The sequence below is a fragment of the Malus domestica genome, chromosome 10, assembly GCF_042453785.1.
Source record: "Malus domestica chromosome 10, GDT2T_hap1".
Classification (NCBI taxonomy): domain Eukaryota; kingdom Viridiplantae; phylum Streptophyta; class Magnoliopsida; order Rosales; family Rosaceae; genus Malus; species Malus domestica.
This window is the reverse complement of record NC_091670.1, coordinates 4,830,663-4,855,965: the sequence shown is the minus strand read 5'-3', so window position 1 is coordinate 4,855,965 and position 25,303 is coordinate 4,830,663. Positions and strand designations below refer to the sequence as shown.

General features: G+C 37.8%; 5 protein-coding genes across 6 annotated transcripts; 4 read left to right on the top strand and 1 right to left on the bottom strand.

Annotated features, from left to right (window-relative positions):
- Window positions 1-643: 643 nt before the first annotated feature.
- Window positions 644-7,108, top strand: LOC103400360 (uncharacterized). Of its 2 annotated transcripts, none has more exons than XM_008339007.4 (9): window positions 644-981; window positions 1,096-1,147; window positions 2,028-2,101; window positions 2,707-2,805; window positions 4,347-4,490; window positions 4,586-4,637; window positions 5,307-5,380; window positions 5,922-6,011; window positions 6,791-7,108. In XM_008339007.4, the coding sequence occupies exons 1-9, from the start codon at window positions 857-859 to the stop codon at window positions 6,822-6,824; spliced, it is 744 nt and encodes a 247-aa protein (XP_008337229.2). In that variant the 5' UTR covers window positions 644-856; the 3' UTR covers window positions 6,825-7,108. The 2 variants fall into 2 exon arrangements, with proteins under 2 accessions (XP_008337229.2, XP_028965205.1); XM_029109372.2 differs by having other exon boundaries at window positions 654-981; window positions 6,796-7,108.
- Window positions 7,109-10,434: 3,326 nt separating this feature from the next.
- LOC103400361 (polyadenylate-binding protein 3) lies at window positions 10,435-14,567 on the top strand. The gene is made up of 7 exons (XM_008339008.4): window positions 10,435-10,935; window positions 11,386-12,164; window positions 12,321-12,398; window positions 12,512-12,601; window positions 13,197-13,484; window positions 13,673-13,897; window positions 14,007-14,567. The coding sequence occupies exons 1-7, from the start codon at window positions 10,680-10,682 to the stop codon at window positions 14,229-14,231; spliced, it is 1,941 nt and encodes a 646-aa protein (XP_008337230.2). The 5' UTR covers window positions 10,435-10,679; the 3' UTR covers window positions 14,232-14,567.
- Window positions 14,568-16,679: 2,112 nt separating this feature from the next.
- Window positions 16,680-18,243, top strand: LOC103400362 (uncharacterized). The gene is made up of 3 exons (XM_008339009.4): window positions 16,680-17,030; window positions 17,133-17,297; window positions 17,909-18,243. Exons 1-3 carry the CDS (start codon window positions 16,725-16,727, stop codon window positions 18,005-18,007), a joined length of 570 nt encoding a protein of 189 aa, XP_008337231.1. The 5' UTR covers window positions 16,680-16,724; the 3' UTR covers window positions 18,008-18,243.
- A 790-nt stretch (window positions 18,244-19,033) lies between these two features.
- LOC103400363 (DEAD-box ATP-dependent RNA helicase 39-like) lies at window positions 19,034-24,149 on the top strand. Its single transcript, XM_008339010.4, has 9 exons — window positions 19,034-19,763; window positions 20,199-20,294; window positions 20,377-20,565; window positions 20,706-20,846; window positions 21,481-21,621; window positions 22,108-22,250; window positions 22,742-22,871; window positions 22,992-23,040; window positions 23,568-24,149. The coding sequence occupies exons 1-9, from the start codon at window positions 19,215-19,217 to the stop codon at window positions 24,047-24,049; spliced, it is 1,920 nt and encodes a 639-aa protein (XP_008337232.2). The 5' UTR covers window positions 19,034-19,214; the 3' UTR covers window positions 24,050-24,149.
- Window positions 24,150-24,290: 141 nt separating this feature from the next.
- Window positions 24,291-24,647, bottom strand: LOC103400378 (uncharacterized). Its single transcript, XM_008339022.2, has one exon. It carries the CDS (start codon window positions 24,645-24,647, stop codon window positions 24,291-24,293), a length of 357 nt encoding a protein of 118 aa, XP_008337244.2.
- Window positions 24,648-25,303: the final 656 nt, after the last annotated feature.

The window sequence follows — 25,303 nt, the reverse complement described above, 5'->3', positions numbered from 1 at the left end:
ATTACAAAATGAAGTATAAAAAGGATGAGAGGGAAACTAACAAAAGCTAAATGCCCAAAGAATATTACACTCAATACTGTATCCTAATGCTCTCTAGCTCTTATAAGTAATTTATATTTCTTTTCAAATTTTGAATAGTAAATGAAAAAATAATTTGACAAACAAAAACATAATTACAGTAAATAAATTAGTTATAAATCTTTAATATTGAACATGAAATCTTATATGCATGGGTAAATACTGATTCTTAATCAAGGTGCTTATCTCTACTAATTAAAAAAACACTCATTATCAACTAAAACCATATAAAATTACCAATTTAACCCTTATTAAAGCAAAACATGAATAAGAAATATGGGGTAGAAATGTAATTTCACACAACTAAATTTTGCTGTTTTTTTTTTCAAAACCTCACATACATGTAATCCTAACATATCTCTAATTATAAAAAAATAAAATAAAAATTTCCCGCTCCCAATTTCTCTATCTCTCCCTTCCTCTCTCCTTCTCTTTCAAAAATAAAAATACATATTTTGTACGTGACTATATGCTAGTTTCTTATTAGTAAAACATAATTTTATTTAAAAATTTGTTTTTTGTAACATTATCCTTTTAAGTTAGAGGGGTTGTGGGAGAGTCAAACACATTAGCTAAAGCCTAAAACAGCACTAGTTAATTTAACTACGGAAGCGACGTGGAGCTCTGGCGTCCGCGCGCTCCCGTCTTCGTGGAACCTCAGAAGCACAGCCACAGGCCACAGGCCACAGACGACAGAACACAAGAGCCGCACGCACACTTGCATTTCGGTCGTCAAAACTCCCTTCTTTTCTTCTTCAATTCCTGTGAGGCGGAGGCAATGGCGAATTCTTTGGTGATTGGCTTAAGAGTTCTGTTTGCAGCTTTGGGCTGCGCGATGACCGTCACTCTCGTTTACACTCTCTCCGTCGACGGCCTTCCCTTTCGCAAGGACCTTCTTACTCCGTACTCTCTCTCTCTCTCTCTCTCTCTCTCTCTCTCTCTCTCTCATACTCCCAGTCTTTTGGTTTGTTTGTTTGTTTAATTATTTTGAAAGTTTTGGGATTTTTTCTGTTTCAGGTGGATGGTGGCTACCTTGATTGATTTCTACATCAATGTTGTTCCTTTGGCGGTATGATCTTAAACTTAAACACAGTTTTCTGCTAAGCTTTCATCGAATTCTTGAGGTTCCATCGTTGTAATTTTTTTTGTAATTTTTCTTGTTAATTCCGTCTTCTTTTTTCTGTTGGTGCTATATCAGTAATATCATTGTTTAAAAGGAACGAGGCTCCCGTAAAGTGGGGTCGGTATCATGTGCAATCTTAACCTTGCTTTGCAAAGAGGCTTTTTCGTCGACTCAAACCTGTAACCTTTTGGTCACAAAAGGAGCAACTTTATGTTGCGCCAAGGCTTGCCCTCCATTAATAGCTTTGTTTGAAATGGATAAAATCATAATAGTTCTTTTGACTTTAAAGATGAAAAGAAAGAAGCATATGAACAACCGTACAGTTTCCATAATCGATTGCAGTGATTGTCTCGGGGTACTTTGGTAGCTAAAAATTTGCTAGATTAAGGCTGCTTGTAATCGTTGGTATTTCTATGAGTTAATGAGTCTAGAATGTACGTTGCTTGTTAACCAAGTATACTTCCTGACATTTCCTTTTAGATTTATTTCTTCCATGAGGAATGGAAAATAATAAAATCTTTCTATATATGCCAGAATGCTTTGTACTGGTAAACTTAATGGAAAGTGTCACTGTTTTAGTTTCTTCTCCTTATCGTTCGGGGTTTATGGCCTCTATGATGTTGTATTGTTATTTCATTTTGAGGTGCTTAAAGGCTCCTCGATTATATTTAGACACGAAATATATATTACTGGCTGTTTAGGTTCTTTTGGTCTCTTTCGGTCGACTTGCTATTTCATCATGCATTGAGTTGAATCTGCTATAAACAAAATTGTGTGCGTAGCTCAGTTTAACATAGACTTATATAAGTTATGTCTCTCTTTTCAGATTTGGATTTCCTACAAGGAGTCAAACTGGATTATTGCTACACTATGGGTTACACTACTAGTATGCTTTGGAAGGTTTGCTTTCTACCCTATACTAAATATATTCTGAACATGCGTGTGGGGTGGTTCAGTAATGTGGTTAGACAAACTTTTTTATTACCTAGCACATTAGGTTTGCCAGTTATAAGCTTCTCTCAGTTGGTCTTGTATGGTTGAAATTTCAACCCAATACTGTTGGGTCAGATAGTTAAGTTTCTCAATCCTGATCTGAGTGGTCCCAGAAACACGTCCTAATCCTATCAGTCACTATGATTGAATTTTGAGATGTGGTGATTGCATTAGTTGTTACTACACCTAAGTAACAGAGCAGTGGTTCAAAGTTCTACTATGTTTTCTTTAATCGTTATGTAGTTTTGCTTCTTTTTCTGGTATCAGTTGCCTTTTTGTATTTGTGTATTGATTTCTTTTCATTTCATGACAATGATTCTTGTTCGAATTTGAGTGTGAAAGTTTGATTTGAGCTTGCAATCTTTTCTATTTTCTTTTTTGACCTGTCATGCTTGGTAATATTTCAATGTGTTAATATTTGTTTGATTTTTCCATTACACACAATTTATCTGGTTCATTATCAACTTTAGTTTGTTATTAATTTGTTGCTATTCTTTGGTTTCTGTTTCAAGTATCACTACATGTGCCTACATTCTGTTGCAATTTATGAAGCTATCGACTGCAGAATCGCAAGATCCTATGTACTATGTTCTGTTGCGACATTCAAACAGGTAGGTAAACTAAACTTCACCTTAGTGTATCGTGCTCTAATGTTGAATCAAATTATTGTATAGAAATTATAATACTGAGAGACGTGCATAGAGAAACTTGTCGGTGGATGGCAAAGTGCATGGAAATCGGTTGATTCCCATCTGATTTCCTTCTTGTGCTCTCTCTTGATTCAATAAATGTATTCTAATTTGATTTATCTCTTAATACAATGTTCTTAAGTTGTAATCTCTGGGAAATAGATTCAAATATGACGTGGTTATCAATTACATGAAAATGACAGAGAATTTTAATTTTAGGAATTCTGATATTACTTAATTGCTGAATCATTATAGTTTTTTTTTTTTAAATTATTATTTATAGCTTGCAACCCATTAGTGTTTGTAGAATTTATACCTGCGGCATTGAAAAATATTTATTGTGTAAGAGAAAAACTGATTTACCAGAGGAGATGGTTCGAATTTGTCTGCTTGAGGTGTAACAAGGTGGGTGATATTCAAAAACTCGGATTGAAGTTCTAGCAGAGAAAGAAGACTTTCTGGTTAGCACAATTGCAGTGGAGGAAACAGAGTTTCCCCTTTTCCGAGGCAGCCATGAAATTTTATTGAAAAGGAGATTGGAGATAGGAAGACAAAATAGCATTGTTGGCTATTATTGGGGTATGAGAAGCTGTTGTGATATTGGCAACTGGCTGCAAATGAAGATTGTGCTCTGGTGACCATGTAGAGGAGTGACATTTTTGGATGATTTCTATTGAGTCTGTGTTACGGTGTAAATGTCAACTTAATACATGATGTCATTTGTTTACAAGTAAACATTTAGAGAGGAATTTTGCTTAAACAAACTTTAAACTAAGGAGTTCACTGTTGGGCTTTATTTGATTTATGAGCTCTGTGTGATCACTGAGCTTTATCTGATAATGGTGCATCATAATTCATATGCATGTGACCATATACTAGAACTCGTGCAGGTTTGTTGATACACGTCATAGGATAGGGCATACACGAAGATGCACGTCTTACTATGCTTTATGAAACTGCATATGCTGCTCCATTTTCTTTATAAACATGGTTTCTCATGCAGCTATTTCTTTTCTGTTAGATAAAGCTCTATATCATAGTATCATACTAAGCTTAATCAGTAATGGTGGCCATCTTACATGAGTTGTATCGGAATATTTGTGAACACATGCACATGCATGCACACACAACCGTCTTATGCTAAGAAAGTATGCATATGCTGGTGAAGATGCTGCTTTTCTTATCATATCTTTCTTTCCATCTTTTTCTCATTTTCCTCTATCATACTCCCGGCTGGAGGTTTGGGAGTAGCCTCTCCATAAATGGGGGTAAGGCTAGCCGACATTCACCTCTCCCAGACCCTGCGTAAAGCGGGAGCCTTGTGCACTGGGATACTCCCGGCTGGAGGTACTAATGTTAAAGATTTAACTGGCAATAAATGCGATAGCATGGTACAATGCACATCTTTTATCTTGCCTCATCCCAATAAAAACTGATTTGATTTGATAAATGTTTTCATGTAGTTATGGTACGGAAAGTAAGAATAAGTGCTCCCACGTTATGATTGCAAGAGTTACCTTTATTGCTTTGGGTCTCTTGATGCTGGGAACTCTTCTGTACACTCTCTTAACAGATGGTACTCCTTTTCGCACAGAGCTTTTGACTCCGTAAGTTTTTATTTATTTATTTCAGTTTAATTGAAGATTTTGATCGATCTTTTCAGCTGTCATGTAATTAAAAGCTAGCTGCTACATGTTTGCAGGTGGATGACAGCAACACTTATTGACTTTTACATCAATGTTGTTGCTCTATCAGTATGTCTCAGATACTCATTATATTATGCGTAGTTATTTATGCTCTCAGTATCTTGTGAGAAGTAGGCAGGGGGAGTTAAAAGACACCGATAATAAATTGACAGAACTCGTTAAAGCCATGCATATAACTGAAATTGATACCAGTTAAGCTGCATCTTGAATAAACATTCAAATAGCTTTAGGCTCATTAATCTACCCTAGAGAATTTTCCCCTATGGTCGCTTTTTCCTTCCTGAACTTTTGCTGATTAATTATATTTTGAGCCAACCATCGAGTCAGGGTGTGATTCTGTTTAATAAGTTTGTCAACGATTGGAGTCTTAAAATAGAATGTTAGGAAACATTCATATGCTCAAAGAAAAATGTTATTGAGGAATTCATGTTATGCAGCAATTAATTGCTAATGAATATTCTAAGATTTGTGGCTGAGGGTTTCTAGTTGCCTCAGTGATTGTTATCTTTCCCTTCTTTTAAGTTCATTTCTATGCTTGAAAAGTAGAAAGTAGTGATTAATTTAGCAACATGGTGATTTCCTGAACCTAGTGGTTTTTAACCTTCGTCATTTAATTTACTTCAGAACCTTGCTTTTGAGTAAATGTTTTGAACATATCTTTCTGCACATTTGTCTTAATTTTGAATAAAGATCTTCTTGCTTTTGTATAAAAATCAGGTTTGGGTTGTCTACAAAGAATCAAGTTGGACTACTGCAGCTCTTTGGATAATCTTTTTGATAAGTTTTGGCAGGTAACTCTCAGGGTTTTAAACATCAATATACTTTCCGCTGAGAAGACGTCAATTCTGTAATTGTATAACAGCATCCATATGTTCCACACCTATGTAAACAGGGTCTACTTGCAAATTTGTAATTTTGATAGACAATACATTGACAGACACACAATTACTTGTTTCGTATTATCTGTATATATACAGATATATATATATATATATGTGTGTGTGTGTGTGTGTGTGTGTGTGTGTGTGTGGTTTTTGGAAGGGGAATTCATAAAGTATGGTTATTTATAGTTGAGAAAACATTTTTACTTTGAATTTTTATAAACTTTTTGTTTTCGGTTTTCATAAGTAATTATTCAATAATATACATAGATTGATGGTGAGAAAAGACAAAAATTGAATATGGGATGACAAAGTTTTTATGATAAGAGGATGTATCGAGTGTGTTCTCTTTTATCAACTGGGTTTGCTCTTTTCATAACACAGTGAATCTGCTGCTAGCCCATTAGGGTCAATTTTGATATATTAACCTTTTTGTTCTCTCTACTTCCAGCATTACCACATGTACCTATATTGTCCGGCAGCTGTTTCTGTTGACATCCCAAGATCCACTCTATGTTGTTCTACTAAGAAGTGGTAGTAGGTAAGCCAAATTTCAGTAAAGCTGTTTTGCTGTATTTATCAAATGCTGTATAAAGTACTTAACTGGTTTGCTTGGAATGGAGACTAAGTGCAGTCGAGAAAAATTTTAGTTGAAATTTGAAACTACAGGATACAAACTTTGGTGTGCGTGAGTGTACAAGGACAAAAATGGGGTGAGAATAGTTGTTAAGTTTATTCGGGGTTGATAATCAAGATTGTAAGCGGGAGAGGTGATGACCAAAATAGTTGGACAATGATATTGGAAATATGTGGATTAAAGTCTGATTAATGGGATACAAAAGAATCAAGTCTCAATTAGAGAAATTGTTAAGCTTTCTTTGCGTTTGAACTGGTGAGCTTTGTTCTTCTAGCTGGAAGAATCTTAACTGCAGCCACTGGTAGCTTAATGAAACAGAAAAAAGCAATCTGATTTGCTTTTTTTCTTTCTGTTTCTATTCCAGGATTGTTTTTCTCGTACTTGTATATAAACCGGCCATGGATTTACCCAAGAAATCTAGATAATTTTGAGGTGGAGGAAACAGGTTGGCATTTGGCAAGTAGGTGGGACAGAGAGAAGTCTAAATTTCGTGTAGATTTTGAAATGAGTAGATTTATGAAATATACAAGTTGTCTGAAATCTAGTTTTAGGTCCGAAAAAGTTACGACCTCTCTGGGATCAAGCTAAAATAAAAGGTAGAGACTTGGAGTTTGTAAAGCATGTTTAGCGTGAGGATTAAACACTTAAACTGTGATTTGAAGTTTGTTTGTTGTTTGCTGTAGGGCAGAAAGCAGAAGTGACGGAGCTTTGATCTGATGAGACACTGTAAAATTTGAGGTTGATGTGCAATTCAAGACCTGTATAGCGCGTTTCTGTGTTGCATATTTTGAAGACGGAATTCTAAGAGTGCAGAGTGCATATAGTCATATAGAAAAGGCCACTTGAGCAGTCTGTAAATTTCGGAATTAATGTTATGATTCATAAAAAGTACCTTCTAAATTTCCAAAACAGAAAATACCTCTCGGAATGGGAGCAAACATGTTCATGTGTAAACTAATGTTTGTTATATATGATGCAGAATATGTTATCGTTAAAAATAATTATCGTTGAGTATTGCTTCATGTTGTAGAAGACTATTTATTTCACTGCAAATCTTCTCAACTGATCAAACTTTGTTTTCGATCGATTGTTCATTGACTGACGTGTAGAGCATTGTACTAAAACTGTTCTCGGTCTGATCTTGTTCTTCGATCTGTTGAATGATGTTGTTTGGTTGCCTATTGCATTAGACAATTTGGATGCAAATTGCAAGGGATGGTCCTTTTAAGGTCAATCCATCAAGTGACAAGACAACCAAACTGTCAATTGATTGACACTAGAACTAATGGTCGTACCCAGTGCACAAGGCTTCCTCTTTACACTAGAACTAATGGTGAACTGTCTAATGCGATACTGAACCAAACAGCATTATTCGATCAATTGCAGAAAAAGTTCCGTTTGGTCAAACATTTTCTGTATGATGCTGAGAAGCTAGTCAATGAAGGATCAATCGAGTACAAGGTTCGAGCAGTCGAGAAGCAACTTGGTTAGACAAAATCAACAAAATGTAGCAATGTAATATTGACATGAATATTCACACTCGAGTCAAACTTTGTGTCATTTACTAGGAAAAAAAAAAATAAGAATGAATGGGTTATCATGAGTTCAAATCATCTCCGGATCTCACTGTTCGGAGCTTAAGGACCAAGAAATTTAGACTACTCAAGTTGAATCTTGCGGTCTCCATTAGTCATTTCCACCGGCTCATCTCACACAAAACGAAGGCCCATATCTCTCTCTCTCTCTCTCGAATGGTTTGGATTTTTTAGTCCTTGGGCTCTCTAGACAGTGAGATCCGAAGAGGATCTCAACTCGGTCTTATCACATATGTTCTTTACCGTTAGTGTTAGCCGTGATAAGACTCTTGACAAGCAAATATGAGCAATGGTAGAATAGTATTTGGTGTGATATAAAGCAAAGAATCTTATCTAGAATATATTTGATCTAAAGTAAAGTATAGTTGATTGAGGAGATTCCTCCTTATCATGTGTAAGTAATGAACAAAACATGAAGATGCCTTCTGTCCCCTGATAATTCTAGAAAAGTTCTGGGAAAGTTCCTCCCAGGCCTATAAATATTTGTGTGTGTATCCTTTGTAATACTCAGACTTGATTTCAACCACCACAATCTTGTAACTTAACTTCGATTGGTTTCACTCTAGATCTAATTCTGTCTATGATTTTGAAGATTGAACAGACAGTTTCCCTAAACTCTAAACCCTTCACAGTGAACTTTTCATTAGACATAAAGTTCCCCCATTTTATACCGATTTGGTTTTCAGGTCACACTAAGCATCTTTGCGTTAGATATTTGTTTATTAAGGCTAATGAGAACATGATACTTGAATTGCATTCACATAGTTGGAAAGGGATCCATTTCACCTGAGCCAACTGAGCACGAAATTCGGGTCTTTGAAATTTGATCAAACTGTTAAAAACAGGAGCCCCCATTAAAAGTTATAATACTTTAACCGTTAGATCAAATTTCAAGGGCCCATATTTTTTGCTCAGTTGGCTCAAGTGGAAGGGATCTGGAGAGGATCCCTTTCCCACATAGTTGTTGCTGCTAGCACCACCAAATCCTAGATTAATGGATTGGCGTTAGTTCCTAATTAAGTTGTCATATGTAGGTAATTAGACTACCAGACAACGGAATTCCACACCTTTTAATAAAGATAAGGACCACCAATACAACAAAAAATTCCACATCTATTAGAGAGAGGTTCCAATGTGGTCTACCAAATGTAGTTGTCATAACATTTTAATCGTTTTCTGTGTCATCATATAATTTTGCCGTGTTGTGTTTTTTACGTAGTTAAAATTTATTATATTTTTCTGGGACTTTTTTTAGCAAGGAAAAACACTAAGTAGAAAAGCCTTTTGGGTGACCAGTACAAGAAACGTCAAGGTAAAGCGCCTGCTTGACGCAATCCAGGACGTAATTGGTTCAAGGGTAATTACACAAGATTACCTCAAGTATAGATCAATCTGCAATCTCATACCTCATGTATGTAATATCTCAATTTATTAATTCTTTACAATGTCATACATCCGTTAAAGTTCTATCAATTTAAATGTTAACTACTGACGTGGTAGGCAGCCAGGCAGCCCAGCCCACTCACTCATCCAACCGGATTGATAAATTAATTAAATATTAAAAGATAAGAATTTTTTGGTAATAATAAAATTAAAATAATGAAGAGGTCTCTCAACCAAGCACCCCTTCCCATCACCATCATGCATTCTTCTTCTCCCACACCAGACGCCACCCTCACCTTCATAACTTCGGCAAAGTCTCCTTCATCTCCGGCCATTGGATTATGCCCGCTACTTGCCACATCAGCAGTTAATAGCTAAATTAACAAAAAAATTAATGGAGGTCTGACATTGCAACGAATTAATAAGTTGAGATATGACATTCAATATTTAAAATATGATGTATGAGATTGTAGTTCAACCCATAATTGAAGTAGTTTTGTGTAATTTACTCATAATTCAAATACAAATTGAATCAAGTTGTTGTACACAAGTAACGAGAGCATTAGCAGAAAAATTGGCTTCTCTAATAACATGTAGAAAAGAAATAGCAAAAAACAATCCAGTAAGGACTAGCAACTTCTCCACGGCACATGAAAATCTCCAGCTAAGCATTTGCTGATGATTTGGGAATCTCCTTTTACCAGCAACTTCAGAATCCCATCACGAGTTAAATCTAATTTCAATTTTTTTAAATTTAAAAATCAAAACTCCAATTACACAAAAGTTAGGGACATTGCTGTAATTGTATTTATTGAATTTGAACTAGTGGAAAGAGATCCTCTCCGGATCTCTTCTACCAAAGCCATCGGATCCAAATGATCCGGACCTTCTGTTTTGACTCCTTAAAAATTGTGAAATTTTTTAGCCGTTGGATAAAATTTGAAAGGTTCAGATCATTTGATCAGGTGGTCTTGATGGAAGAGATTCGGAGATGATCTCTTTCCCAATTCACACAGTTGTATATTGGGCATTGACCAACCAATTATCCATGATTCTTTTTTTTTTTTTTTTTGTCAGCGCCAATATTTTCCATGATGAAATATACAAAAAGGCACCTTCGGAAAATTAAAGAGACGTGTCCAAAAGCCCTGGCCAACCGTAACCAAAAAAGTGGGCCAGCACCAACTGCCGTAAAGCAAATAAAAAGCGCGACCGCATCTCACATAGAATGCCACGTCATCTCCCGCACGCGCGCTTTCCCTACCTTAATCGTTACGAACTCCCAGCGCACCGCTTCGATTCACTCTCTCTCCGTATATATACCACTCTTCGTCTCTGCTTTCCGCTCCCTCTCACTCCTCTCTCGCCCTTTCCTCCAGAGAAGAAGAACAAAAATTAAAAATTAAAAAAAATCCCCCGAAAATAAAATCTCGGTTTCATTTTTTCCCAAAAAATAAAATTCATTCCATTTATAGAGCAACTGAAACCCTACTCATCACTCTAAATACAAAGAATTCTCCGCGAACCCTAAACTTATCCCTAATTTCCCATTTTTTCCCTATTTATTTGATTATTTATTCGATTTTCTTCTGCAATGGCGGCGGCGGTATCGGGTCCGGTGGCTCAACCAGTGTCTCCGGCGGCTCAACAGGCGCCGCCGGTTGCGGCTCCGTCGGTTTTCGGGAACGTGTCGCTGTACGTGGGCGATCTGGACCCGAGTGTGAACGAAGCGCAGCTGTACGATCTGTTCAACCAAATGGGGCAGATCGTTTCGATTCGGGTCTGTCGGGATCAGAGCCGAATGCAATCCCTCGGCTATGCCTACGTTAATTACGGCGATCCTCAGCACGGTCCGTACTTTTCGCATTCTCGTAATCTGTCTCTGCGTTTGCCTGTTTGATTCAACACACAATGTCTGTCTTCTGTTTTTGTAATTTTGTAATTTTGTAATTTTGTTGTTTTTGTGTTCCGTGAATCTCATTGTTTACTAATTCGATTTTTGTTTCTGTTATTGTTGTCTTGTCGGATTTTGTTTCGTTTGTATAATAAAATGATATTTGTTTTGCGAATTTGTTGGAAGATTCTGCGATCGCATTGTTTATTGTCTGTGTTTGTCATTAAAAAATGCAAACAGATTGTTTAATCTTTTGTTTGTGTTTTGTGGATGAAGTTGTAGACTTGCATAGGATAAAATAAACTACTTAATATTTTTTTACCCCGCCATCGCCGTCATTTGGAAAAAAGTAATTTTTTTTTAACTAGGAATTGATTTCTGTAATTTTCTGCCGTGTAACTTGCAGCTGCTAATGCCCTGGAGGTTTTGAATTTTACTCCGATCAATGGGAAACCCATCAGGATTATGTACTCTCATCGTGATCCAAGCATTCGGAAGAGCGGAAAGGCCAATGTGTTCATTAAGAACCTGGACAAAAGTATTGATCATAAGGCGTTGTTGGACACTTTTTCAACCTTTGGCAACGTACTTTCTTGCAAGGTTGCACTTGATGGCAACGGTCAATCGAAAGGGTATGGGTTCGTACAGTATGACAATGAGGAATCTGCGCAGGAGGCGATCAAGAAGCTGAACAAAATGCTGATAAATGGAAAACTGGTTTATGTTGGACTGTTTCAACGAGGCCAGGAAAGGAATGGGCAAAATGGATCACCACATTTCACTAATGTTTATGTGAAGAATTTGTCAGAGACGACGACAGATGAAGACCTTAAGAAAACTTTTGGTGAGCATGGTAACATTACCAGTGCGGTTGTTATGAGGGATGGTTCTGGAAAGTCAAGATGTTTTGGTTTTGTTAACTTTGAGAAGCCAGAAGAAGCTGCTGCTGCAATTGAGAAGTTGAATGGGAGCACCGTTAGTGGTGACAAGGTTTTGTTTGTCGGGAGGGCTCAAAGGAAATCTGAGAGGGAGGCGGAGTTGAGAGCTAAGTTTGAACAGGAAAGGCTCAGTAGATTTGAGAAGCTACAAGGTGCTAATTTATATCTCAAAAATCTTGATGACACAGTAAATGATGAAAAACTAAAGGAGCTATTTTCTGAATTTGGAACAATAACATCGTGCAAGGTATATCTTATTTCAACTGTACTACTGGTTTGTCTTTCCTGTTTATGTCTCCTTTGTAGGTCCTTTTCGAAAGGTTAGCTTTACTTATAATTCCGAAGCTCTCCTAAAAAGTAATATATTAAAAAAAAAACAATGTTAATTTTCTTTATTTTCAAGGTCATGCTTGATCACCAAGGGGTGAGCAAGGGTTCTGGATTTGTTGCATTTTCTACTCCGGAAGAAGCCAATAAAGCCGTAAGCTTTTTATTATATGCTGAATTCTTGGCACATCCTGCAATTCACCTTTTGTCTCTCCCCCCCCAAAAAACAGTTTTTGTGTTAGTAACTTCCCTTTTTCTCTTCTTCAGTTGGCCGAGATGAGTGGCAAGATGATTGGACGGAAGCCTTTGTATGTTGCCGTGGCCCAACGCAAAGAAGAGCGCAAGGCTCGATTACAGGTAGTTTTCTTCATTGCATCCTCCTTTTGTCGTTTCGGAATCTTTAATTTCTTGTAATGTAGAATTGTAGGTTCTCATTTGAGGATAAGAATTATATAGGCATCTTATGAAACCAATTATTACTAAATGGATCTAGACGGTGTGCTCGCTTTGATTTCATTTTTCAGTGTTGTAATTTTACATGCCTCTGATACCTCTGATATATGGCATTTCTCTGCATTTATGATAGAAAGGATCTGCATAGGGCTCGTCATACTCAACTTTAGGAGAGGGGCTCTGCTTAAGCATTTTGAGTCTGATTGTATTTTACATTAAAGTTTACAAAGTTGGTTTTCTTTTCTAAAGCTGATTAACTCCAATGTAAGGGGCGGAGTACAAACTTTACTATCTTATTTTTAGCTTTTTTCATCAGTTCTTGAATTTTTTTTATATATAATCTGAGCATCAACTTTCATTTTCTATTAGCTTTGGTGATCCCAGATATTGGTTAGTCTGCACAGATTCTTTTTTTATTTTTCTTCTCGTGATAAACGGAAGCTTCAGTTGTCAATCATATCCACATATCCATTATTCCAACCTTTATCATTTTTTTCAGGCACGTTTTGCCCAAATCCGAGCACCAGGTGGGATGTCACCATTGCCATCGGGAATTCCTGCATATCATCCTGGGGCACCTAGACTTGCCCCGCAACAACTGTATTTTGGTCAAGGTTCTGGCATTCTACCCCATCAGCCTGCTGGTTATGGCTTCCAGCAGCAGCTAGTGCCTGGCATGCGCCCGGGTAACTTCATTATGCCATACCACCTTCAGAGGCAAGGTCAACCTGGGCAGCGGATGGGTGTACGGCGAAGTGGGAACTTCCAACATGTGCAGCAGCAGCAGGTGCAATAGTTTCCTGATTTGGCATAGCAGTTTTCTTTTCATTTACTCAAAATTTCGATACCACTAATTGGTTGTGTAATTTAATTATCGATCATGATGCATTATATTACTACATCACCTGCTCAATAGTCACTATTGTCAGTTTTTTCTTTCACCTTTGATAATTTCTTACTCATCCATAATTTCAGTTACTGCACCGTAATTCCAATCAAGGCTTGAGATACATGGGCAATGCACGGAATGGAGTGGACCCATCTTTGGCTCCTCAAGGTCTTGTGGGTCCAATGATGCCTTTGCCACTTGACGGTGCAGGGCTGCCTGTGTCTCCTAATGATATCCATCGTTCTGGGCCGTTGCCAACGTCAACACTTGCTTCAGCTTTAGCTTCTGCTACCCCAGAGAATCAGCGTTTGGTATGTTCTTTAACCCTCTTGTTATTACTCCTTCAACTTGTGTTGCGTTTGGTGCCATCTTTGTTTTTGTTCTAGACTTGCTAATTATTATTGTGTTTGAAAATTGCAGATGCTGGGTGAACAACTATATCCACTTGTTGAGCGGATTGAGCCTGAACACACGGCTAAGGTGACAGGGATGTTGCTAGAGATGGACCAGACGGAAGTTCTCCATCTGATCGAGTCTCCAGATGCCTTGAAGAACAAGGTAGCTGAGGCAATGGATGTTCTGCGTACAGCTGCAACGAAGTCTGACGTTACTGATCAGCTTGGTGCATTGGATCTGAATGAGTGAATCTCCCTCCATTGCATTTTTGGGTACTAAGGCCAAGTTAACTTTGCATTGGTAGTCGGATATTTTTTTTCAGAAGAGTATTGATAGGTATCTGGTTTATTTTGCGGGATTTACGCATGGCAACTCAAATGCTTAATTTTTTTAGGCTTGAGGGATTGAAAGACCTAAGGTTGCTAGGAGTTTGTTCAGCGTCCTTCATTTTTCTTAGACTTATCATTTGTTACTTTTCTTATATTATTTATCATTGTTACTTTTTTTTTAGTTTTGATCATTTTATTGTTGTTGAGAGGCAAAAGGGATATTTAACAATGAATTAAAGCGGAATGTTGTCGTAAACCTTTACTTTCTAGACATTTTTACGTTGTCTTAGTGATTCAAAGACATAACTCAGGGTTTTGAGACAACGTCTCATCGTTTGCACTTATTGCAGTCTCATTTGTTGTTGTCTTGTCGATTTCATTGCCGCATTGGCCAGCATTATCTGCAGATTATTGTGTCGCAAGCCATAATCGTCATCATCGTCTTGGGATTACATAGTAGTGTAGCCTTTGTAGCCTGACATGTTCATCTCAGTTCCTGCTCATCTCTCGTTATAAAATGCCTTTGTACTTTGAACTGTCCTCGGTGATTGTCAGCTCGCACTTGACCTGCTCCGCGTCTGCCATTCAAATGCATTCAAGTTAATCATATTCTGATGGATGATCCTTCTACCTACTCACTGGTACTCCTTTGTGGAAGGGAAATGACATGTTAGTTGAAATTCCTCGTAGAGAAAACTGGTTTGTGATTACGCGGCTCATCCACACCATATTTGTTCAGCTTTGGTTTCTTCCACAACTCCGCAGGAAACTCAGTTACAATCCCAGGCTCAAAACCACAACCTGCACCGAAACCAATCAACTGATAGAACTCGTTACAATCCTCCCATCTCATTTCCTGCTTCGTCTTTGTCATCATGTTGCCGCCCTAATTACCTTCCTTATAATCCAGGTACTGGGTCCTATCAGTTCGTTCTTTCTTCACGGTCTCTTGCGAGCAATCGGAAGAAACAAGGGTATCTTGTTCTTGTTGCTTCTGCTGTTGGTGTTGGGTTTGATGGGCGGACTGGCGCGACATGTTGGAGGACTGCTTCTGATTGAAGACGACGTGTGCCCATTTATTGCTTGGGAAAATTTGAAATATGTCCAATTTTATAAGCCTACTTTTGAAATAGATCTAATTTTTAGTGATTTTTTACTTTTGAAATAGATCTAATTTTTAGTTACTTTGAATCCACATCAAAATACCCCTTGCTTCTTTTGTTCCTCTGCTTCACGTGCAAATTTAATCAGCATTGGTTGTGGGATCCATTTTACAACAAATTTTAACAATCCGAACAATCTATTTTGTAAGTCTTATTCATACAATTTCATCCGAAATCATTTGCTCATTAAATTGTTACTTACAATATATATATATATATATGTATGTATGTATGTATGGTGGAGCATTGGCAGCATGAACTGCGATGAATATGGGGGCATGTTCTTATCTCTCTGATTTCGGATTCCACAAGTCGATGTGGAACTTTTTTTTTTTTTTTTTTCAAATAGATTTTTTAAAATTAGATGTTAAATTAACTATTTACGAAGTTCAAACTTACGTTATTATATAAGAACTCAAGATCTTTCTACTATTGTGGTACAAGCTTACTTGCAGTCGATGAGGGATTTTGATGTTTCTGAAATTTTTGGAGGCGATTTGATTTGGGGTTTTGGCGGCAAACTTTGGAGATTCAAATCGGGTTTTGAGGCCAATTCTTATTATTTTGTTTATTTTTTATTTATAAAAGGTTCTCGTCGCTGATATGGAGAGTCCCTCCAAAGCGGGCTGGCCGGCCCAATCCTGAAAGTATCAGGTTACAACTTACGAGGGGTGCCATAATTTCTTTTTGTTTTTTTTTTATACAAGAGCTTCATGATTAAATCTTCTACACCATGTGAAATTTCTATGGCCTCGTATGACATATATTAATTTTATGATAATAAAATTAAGAAAAGATAATAAATGTATGTCAATCATTTATTAGGATCATAAAAAGGTCTATTTAATTTTGGGTGCAAAAGATTTAACCTGATTCTCAATAAGATTTTAAAGAAGTAAATTCTTTCCTACGTATTCTTTTTACGACTGAATAATTAAAATTTAACTAATTGAGATTTATTCGTGCATACTAAATATATAGAAACTTTTAGTATAATGGGAATACGAACATACTAATATTATAATACAAATAATTAAAGAAAATTGTTATTAGTATTCTAAAAATTTCATTTGACACTCTCAACTTTCTATAATGAAAGAAAAATACACTTGTTTGAAGTGTAAAATGAAAATTTTAAAATGTTAATAATAGTTTTTTAATTTTTTTTTAAAGTATATTGATATTTTTATACAAAAAATATTTTTATACAATAAAGTTGGAAAGGAATCCTCAAAGTAAACGCCGCCACCATGTCCTTGGACTCTCACATAGAGAGGGTCCTCTGGACTCCCGACCAAATCGCCGCCCGTGTTTCCGACCTCGCCGCCCAAATCTCCGCCGACTTCTCCCTCTCCTCCCTCTCCCAACCACCTGCCCTCGTAGGCGTCGCCACCGGCGCCTTTCTCTTCCTCGCCGACCTGGCCCGCCAAATCCCCCTCCCCGTCACCGTCGACTTCATCCGCGCCGAATCCTACGGCTCCGGGACCCAGTCCAATGGCGCCCCAACGATTTCCTTCGACTTGAAGGTCGACGTCACCGGCCGCCACGTCGTCCTGGTACGCCCTCCTTCCTTACCCTATTCTCTGTAAGACTACTCTGTCCACCAGTTGTAGTTGTGCATGTTATTCCTGAATGCGACGCCGTTTGGTGCGTTTTAGGTTGAGGACATTGTGGATACAGGAAGCACAATTGAGCGTCTGATTGCACACATGGAATCGAAAGGCGCTTCGTGTGTGTCGGTCTGCACATTTCTGGATAAACCATCGAGACGGAAGGTTCATTTTCAGCTTCTCAGCAACGGGAAATTCTACCGCGGTTTCGAGGTTTATATACGTTTCTTCTTTCCTCTTTTTTCCTCCTTTTTAGTCTTTAGCTGCCTTCCATTTTGAATGTTGCAAACTAGGTTACATTACTCTAAACCCTCGCATTCGATACTTGATTGATTCGGTATTTGGACTGCTTAATGCATTCTGCGAAAATGTTTACATTCCTAATAGAATATACCATCGATGCGTAATTTAGAAAATTCCGATGCATTAGCAATATATGCGTAATTTAGAAAATTCCTATTCGGCCTTTATTAGTTGTAGCTTAAAAAAGTTACAAAATCATTACCTATTTATGTGAACTTTCCTTTGTGTTGGTAGGATATCTCTAATTAAGGACTTGAATCCGACACGTTTTTCATCCCTTTTATCATGTAGAGGTGACTGAGATATTCTATGATCTAACTAACGGCTGAGAATTTATATGTTGTGGAATCATCGTATTGATTTTCCTATGTAGAACTCTTAGAAGTTGTGAAAATTGCAAGTGTCCGTCTTGTATGCCTGGGTATTGCAGATGAGCTTTTTGTATTGTTTCTGGTGTATATTTTGGGCTTTGGAAATTGACTTATCCGCTGTCAAACTTATCTGTTTATTTGTATCTGCAGTGTCCAGATTACTTTGTTGTGGGCTATGGAATGGACTTTGATGAACGTTACAGGAACTTGCCGTACATTGGTGTATTGAAGCCCGAGCTGTATAAGTGATTTGATTTTAGCTGCCACGATGAGGAAAGTAATTTATTGTGAGTGTTTGGAAGTGATCAGATATGGAGATGATTGGCGTTACTTCGGAGCATGTACTTCATTCGATATTTGAACAAGGTGTAGCTGGTTCAAATACAGGAACACGGTTACTGAATATACGATGTTTGAACAAAGTGTAGCTGGTTCAAATACATGAATCTGCTTATGGAATATATATATTTCACCATTTTAGACTACATACGTTTGCACCCATTAATTCTGCACTGACATTTCCCCTTCTTCCTAACCTTTAATGTTGTGGTATCGTGCTATGAGGGCCGGTTTTCATCTTTTCTTCTTAGGAACTGTTGACTGCTTCTTACAGAAGGAAGTATTGATTTTTACTCGAAACTGTTCTGTGTTCTTATTAATTCCCATCAAGTTATCAACGGCGGGACCACGGTGTTATTGCCTCCTACAGAAGCACTCTTAAACGGGACTTCAACTGTTCGTGCCTGTTATATTTTCCATCTCATTCTACTAATTTTCCTTACTATGTACAGGAGGTGAATAAGCTTTTGGTATATTTTTATAGGGTTTTTATCATGTTTAGTCTCTGAAATTGGACGTTCCAATCAAAATCTATCATGTTTGGTTCCTGAAAATAGGTTTTTATCATGTTTGGTTCCTGAAAATAGGTTTGCAACTCAATTTGATCATTCCGTTAGCCTTTATGTTAGTGTGCTGATATGACACACAAGTGATTCTCATGTAAAACACTTAAATTTCCTTCAACAAAAAAAGTCAAAAAGCTAATAGATGACTAAATTGATTTGCAAGACTCATCTTCAAGGTATTCCAGAGACCATTTTGATTGGAATGGTTGAGACCAATTGTGACTGTTGCCACCAAAGAAAAATTGACTAAAATAATCATAAATCAGTTCCTCAAATAATATTAACTAATCAAATATCAACGATATAATAATTAAATATTGACAATTATATACCCGAATTAGGCCGAATCGGATCACCTTGGATTGAGTTGGATTCTTGGGTACCCAAATCCGTATTGTAAATGGTGGGCTAGGACACCTTCCAACCCGCTCCATCTGGTTTCCGGGTTTATCTTGTTAGGCGACCATGTGAAGGTTTTATGGCATAGTTGATAAGTTATCCATCATTTCTGAGAGAACCATAACCAAAATTTGCATTGCAAGGAAAACGCCATGGGAGGAGTATCAAGAACTCTCCTCACTTTCTCTCTCTACTCAAACCTTTTCGCCTTGTCACGTCTCCCCGCCTCCAAACGCTTCTCTCTCATCAACCCCACCAGGGTTTTAACAAGGGTTAGGCCTCTTTGCACCGCCACAGCCACAACCACCACCGCCAGCCCCGCCGGTACGGTTGATTTCGAAGACGAAGAGAACCAACCCTTGAAGCACTCCTTGCTTCTCGAGAGGCTGCGTCTGAGGCACCTCAAGAGCAATGCCAACCCACAAGCCAAAACCGCCGGCGGAAATTCAATTGGGGATGCCCAGAGGCAGAGCGATGACGGGTTGGGGAGGTCGGAGAACAGGAAGAAGAGGGAGGTTGGGAGTTTTGGGGAGTTGGGTGTGAGCGAGGAGGTAATTGCGGCGGTGAGAGAGATGGGAATTGAGGTTCCCACTGAAATTCAGAGCATTGGGATTCCGGCGGTGTTGGAAGGGAAGACTGTGGTCTTGGGTTCTCACACTGGCTCTGGCAAGACTCTGGCTTACATGTTGCCTCTTGCCCAGGTACTTTTTCTTTGCTGCTTCTTTCAAGATTCAAATGGAACTGTTTTTCGATTACTTTTCGCTATGTGGGTCTGTTGAATTTTTGAATTTCATGCTTGTTGGAGTTGTAGTAAAGCGCTGGAATGATTAGTTGTGTTCAAACTTTATTTCGATGTGTTTTCTCACTATGTAAGCTGTAATTTACATGTGTTATCTTAGGAGCCACCTTACGTATCGGGTTGGATTGTGATTCTTTAGGTTGCTTAGATTCTACCTGCTTGTACTTTCAGCAAATTTTAGAAGCAACTCAAACAAATTCTAATAGATTAAGCTATTTATCAAGGACAAAATGGAAATCGTGTGCGAGTGTGATGCGTTATGTTGATGTTGCCTACTCTTGCCTGTGTTGTAATTTGAATTAATCAGAGGAGTGCTGATACTCTGGGAATTTTGTAGCTGTTGAGAAAGGATGAGGCTGAAAGTGGTATTCAAATGAAGCCCAGGCGTCCTAGAGCTGTTGTGCTATGCCCCACAAGGGAGCTGTCTGAGCAGGTTCTTATACATTGTTATTCAGAATTTAGAACCACCACCTGTGGACTATGCATTTTCTATTGACATCTGGTCTGTTTTGTAGGTTTTTCGTGTTTCCAAGTTTGTCAGCCACCATGCAAGATTCAGGTCTACTATGGTAAGCGGCGGTGGTCGGTTGAGACCCCAGGAGGATTCATTGAATAACCCAATTGAAATGGTAGTTGGTACCCCTGGCAGGGTTCTCCAACATATTGAGGATGGCAACTTGGTTTACGGTGACATAAAATATGTGGTATGTTTATTCGTTTATTTAGTTTTTCTATTAGAGTGTTGGTAGATAATATGGTCATATTAAGTTGTTATCTTTGATGAAGAAAAACATACCCTAGTAAGTTGTTGGTGCACTTTGTGATGTTGGTAATCGCTTATCAGGTATTGGATGAGGCAGATACCATGTTTGATCGTGGCTTTGGTCCAGACATTCGCAAGTTTCTTGTCCCATTAAAACATCGTGCATCGAAACCCGGAGGGCAAGGGTTCCAAACTGTTTTGGTCACAGCAACAATGACAAAGGTCCGGTTACTTGCATTTCATCTTATTTAACAAGAAGCTAAATTTATAAGTAGGAAAAATAGACTCCAATTGAAAGTGAATTGTTCCTTCCCCATTGTCACTAAAGGAACTCTTTGTTTCGTTGAAAAGCTTATTTGGCTTGTTTATATTTTCTCATAAAAATATAAAAGTATTTCATGAAAAATGAAATCCAGTTCGTATACTGACATTACTCTACAGCTATATTTGTATTTCTTTCTGATATTTTTGGGTTTCAATACCTATTAATTTATTCTTACAGGACCAAGTTTAACTATGTAATTTTACTTTATCATACTACCAAATAAGGGCCAGGTTTAGGAATGGGCCAAGCTAACCAATGAGCTGAGCCGAGCCGAGCTAAAACCTTTGAAAAATTATTCAAACTTAGGCTGAACATCTTGATACTCGGCTCGGATTGGCTTTTTTACACTCCTATGACATATAATAATAGAGTTATCCTCTGAACATATCTCTTAGTTGAGCTGTTGGAATTTTTCAAATGATCGCTTATGACAATGTTATATACCTTTGACAATTGTAATCTGGATAATATCTTGTGCACAAATTGTATCTTCTATGAAGTCAGTCACTTGACCCTTATGATATTTTTCAGGCAGTGCAAAACCTGATTGATGAGGAGTTCCAAGGAATATTACACTTGCGCACATCCTCACTGCATAAAAAGATTGCATCCGCACGTCATGATTTTGTTAAGATTTCAGGTGCTGAGAACAAGCTGGAATCACTTCTACAGGTCTAATTCTGTGATACCCTTTTTCTTTTAGCGCTTTACTTCTCAAGTAGTGGTTATGTCTCACGATGCCTAACATGTACGGTGGCCATAAAGTTAATCTAGCTTAAGTGGTTGCTAAACGCATGGTGGTAACTGAAACGAATCAGGGAATTGTGCTGACAGAGGGGTACTGTGGGGGTATTGAGGAGAGAGAAAGAGGGGGAAGTTGTGTGTGGGAGTGATTTTCCAATTTTACCCTCAATTTGGCAGCAAAAGGGATGGAATTAATGGTAAGGATAAGATTGATGCATGCCATGTAAGAGTGGGGAAGATATTGATCGAATTGAAAGAACAGGGACTAAAATGCGGGAAGTTATTTTATCAATATTGGCTTTTATGCATTTCATCTTGGCTTACCGATGAAGGTTTTCTACATGAATAGAGCATGGCTTGATATTGCAGCGGTCTAACAATAAAATATTTATGTGGATTTTGTGGTAAATGCAGGTTCTGGAGCCAAGTTTAGCAAAGGGAAATAGAGTAATGGTGTTCTGTAACACATTAAGTTCCAGCCGTGCTGTGGATCACTTTCTCAATGAAAATCAGATCTCTACTGTCAATTATCATGGTGAGGTGCCAGCAGAACAAAGGTGAGACAATAAAAAGTACTCTCTCTCTCTCATAATACCCTTGTACTTGTATTGTCTGCACATTGTCACTTTAGAAAGAGTCCATACTGTTTTTTTTTTTTTTTTTTTTTTTTGCTGTTCATGCTACAAGCATGAGTTTTTATCTGTTGCTTTCATTTTGTTTTAGTAGAGTTTGGTTGTTTTTATCAATACAAAGTCAAAGTTTAAGCTGTCTGAATTTTGGTTTCATTTTTCTCTTATTTTCCTCCTTTCATTCCCCTTTTTATGTTAAAAGCATCCATATACATCTAAAAAATCTGTTTTCTTGCTATACAGTTTGGAAACATAGTGTACTGTGAATCTGGAACATTGATTAGTTTCCTTCTTGCCTGAATGTGTGGCCCAGACACACAAGTGCATACAATTTCATATACACACTTAAAATTAATGTACATCACTAGTGTTCAGTAGTAGTGCTTAGCTTGACGGCTTTCTTCTAACAACTCATACAGGGTTGAAAACCTCAAAAAGTTTAAGAGCAACGATGGAGATTGCCCTACATTGGTCTGCACAGACCTGGCTGCAAGGGGACTGGACTTGGATGTAGACCATGTTATAATGTTTGATTTTCCTTTGAACTCTGTAAGCATCAGATATCTGCTCTGCGTTTCAGTGTTAAATAAGGTGCTATTGTATGTAGGACTTCTATATCTTTCCTTTTTCTTCTTTGGAAGCTAACCTTCACCCTTATTTGACCGTTAGATTGACTACCTTCATCGTACAGGAAGAACTGCTCGTATGGGTGCAAAAGGTACACATTCATTTTCTGTTTGCATTTTTATTTAGTTTCCTTCTTAGAATTACAAGGGAATGCACATCTCTACCACACTTGGGTGAGTCTTTTTTCCTATTTGTGCTTGAATCTACCAATTGCATCCACAAGATTTTGAATCGATTGAAGATGAGGAATCTTAACATGATTTTGCATCCACAAGATTTTGAATCGATCGAAGATGAGGAATCTTAACATGATATTGAATAAATAAAACAAGGAAATTATTGACAGTATTCCATTGTAAGATTAGTTTTCATTTACATAATACAACAAAGAGGAAAAGGAAAGGAATAAGAAACCACACATCTTATGTAAATTCTCGAGTGCTCCCCTTTCCGAAGGGCCACAAGACTTTCTGTATCTGTATCTCTCAAAGATTGAATATACGTTGGAGCAATTCTCATAGTTTGTGACAATCAATTTTTTATTTCTTTGTTTGGTTACACTTCATGCTTTAGACTTCAGTGTAATAATCTCAAAATCAAATAATTCTTGTAATGCAGGGAAAGTGACGAGTTTGGTTGCTAAGAAGAACCTCATGTTAGCGAACCGAATTGAGGAAGCAATAAAGAAGAATGAAAGCTTAGAATCTCTCAGTGTAGATAGCGTCAAGAGGGACATTGCCCGTTCGCGAATTACTCCGCAGAATGGAAAGAATGTAAAACCGGTGAGAGTCTCAAATCAGAAAAACAAGAGCAGACCAGCATTTGCTCCTACAAAATCTGCAAAACCATCTTTCCAGTCATCGAAGTCAGTAGAACCTTCCAGAGCGAGCAGCTTGAAAAGAGCTCCTTCCAGTGCTAGCAACTCAAGAAAAGCTCCTTCCAGTGCAAACAGCTCTAGAAAAGCCTCTTTTAGTGAGAAGAGGCAACCAGAAAGCAGAAGATTCAGTACAGTTAAATCAACGCCCTCGAAGTTGAGTGTGGTTGGGTTTAGGGGGCGAGCTTCTTGGTCTAGTAAGAAAGAATCGTTGGAGTCGAGCTGATTGTAGACAAAATTTTAGATATAAACTTTCTTGTAATATTTAAATCTTGAAAGTTCTTTGCCAAAAAAAAATGTTGGCAGTCTTGCCGTGGTTCTCGATATCAAGAGCAGGCCAGAATCCCTGAAAATCGCCCATTGTGTTATAAGTTGTCACGTAATACATCGATATCACTGGTTTGAAAGACAAGGAAAGAAAAGAAAAAAGGAGTTATTGATGACGCCGGAGGTTTTGGAAGCCTTGTTTACTTCCAGGTTAAACGAGGAGTCTTGTCAGGCTTGACGATGTTGCCCTCAGCGTCGTAGATTATGACACCCGAAAAATCTGGTAGCTGGCACTTTCCACCCATGAGTATGTTCTTCTGCCAGACCGAGTCTTCTTCCTGCTCATCACTACTTGCATCATAGTTTCCAGGCTGAACATGTTGGACAACAGGACCATCGTCAAAGAAGTCTGTGCAAGCATTCCACTGGCGGCGCCATCTACGCGAATGAGAAGCACACATGAGCAACGCCACGGCACAAAATGCGAGGGTCATCGCTGCCAGACCGGCTTGAAATGTGGTCGGTAGGGAGAGTGCCGAAAGAAGCTTGCGAGCCATGTTGAAGTTGAGGATGGAATTTGGGTATGGAGTTGCTATTGTCTCACAGTTTTATATAGGGCAATAGGAGAAGAGTAGAGTAGTTGAAATTGGAGGATCTGTTAGGGTTTATATGTTGTGTGGTTTTGGTAATCTTTTGACCTCCACTGTTCGTTGATATTTTGGTGAGTTTAGGTAACAAACTCATCTACTAAACTTTGTTGTTTTGGTAATTTTAATTTAAAGATTTGGTTACGATATTTATATGTATTTAATGTTTAGGGTTAGGGTCTAGGGTTTAATACAATCACCATGTATACTTATAGCCATAGGGTTTAAAACGCTACAGGTCAATTAATATATTAAGGGGAAATGCTAGCGAAATTTCCATTTGATCTCGACTCTAAATTTTCTTTTGGAAATTTTCACAATTATCCAAATCGATTATTTTTTATGTCAATTTTTAAAGACCAGTTTTGAGAAAATTAAATCGACTTGAAATTGTTTAGTTATCTTATCGTTTGGTCTTATAAGGCTTAATCCAAGCCGAGCCAATTCAACTTAGTGTTTGAAACTGGTCTAGTCTAAAACAACAATTGGTAACATGACTTATTAGTCGAAATGTCCCCTGAAGCTACCATTGAGTCTCAGTTTACCCTCTGAAACTAATTTTGTCT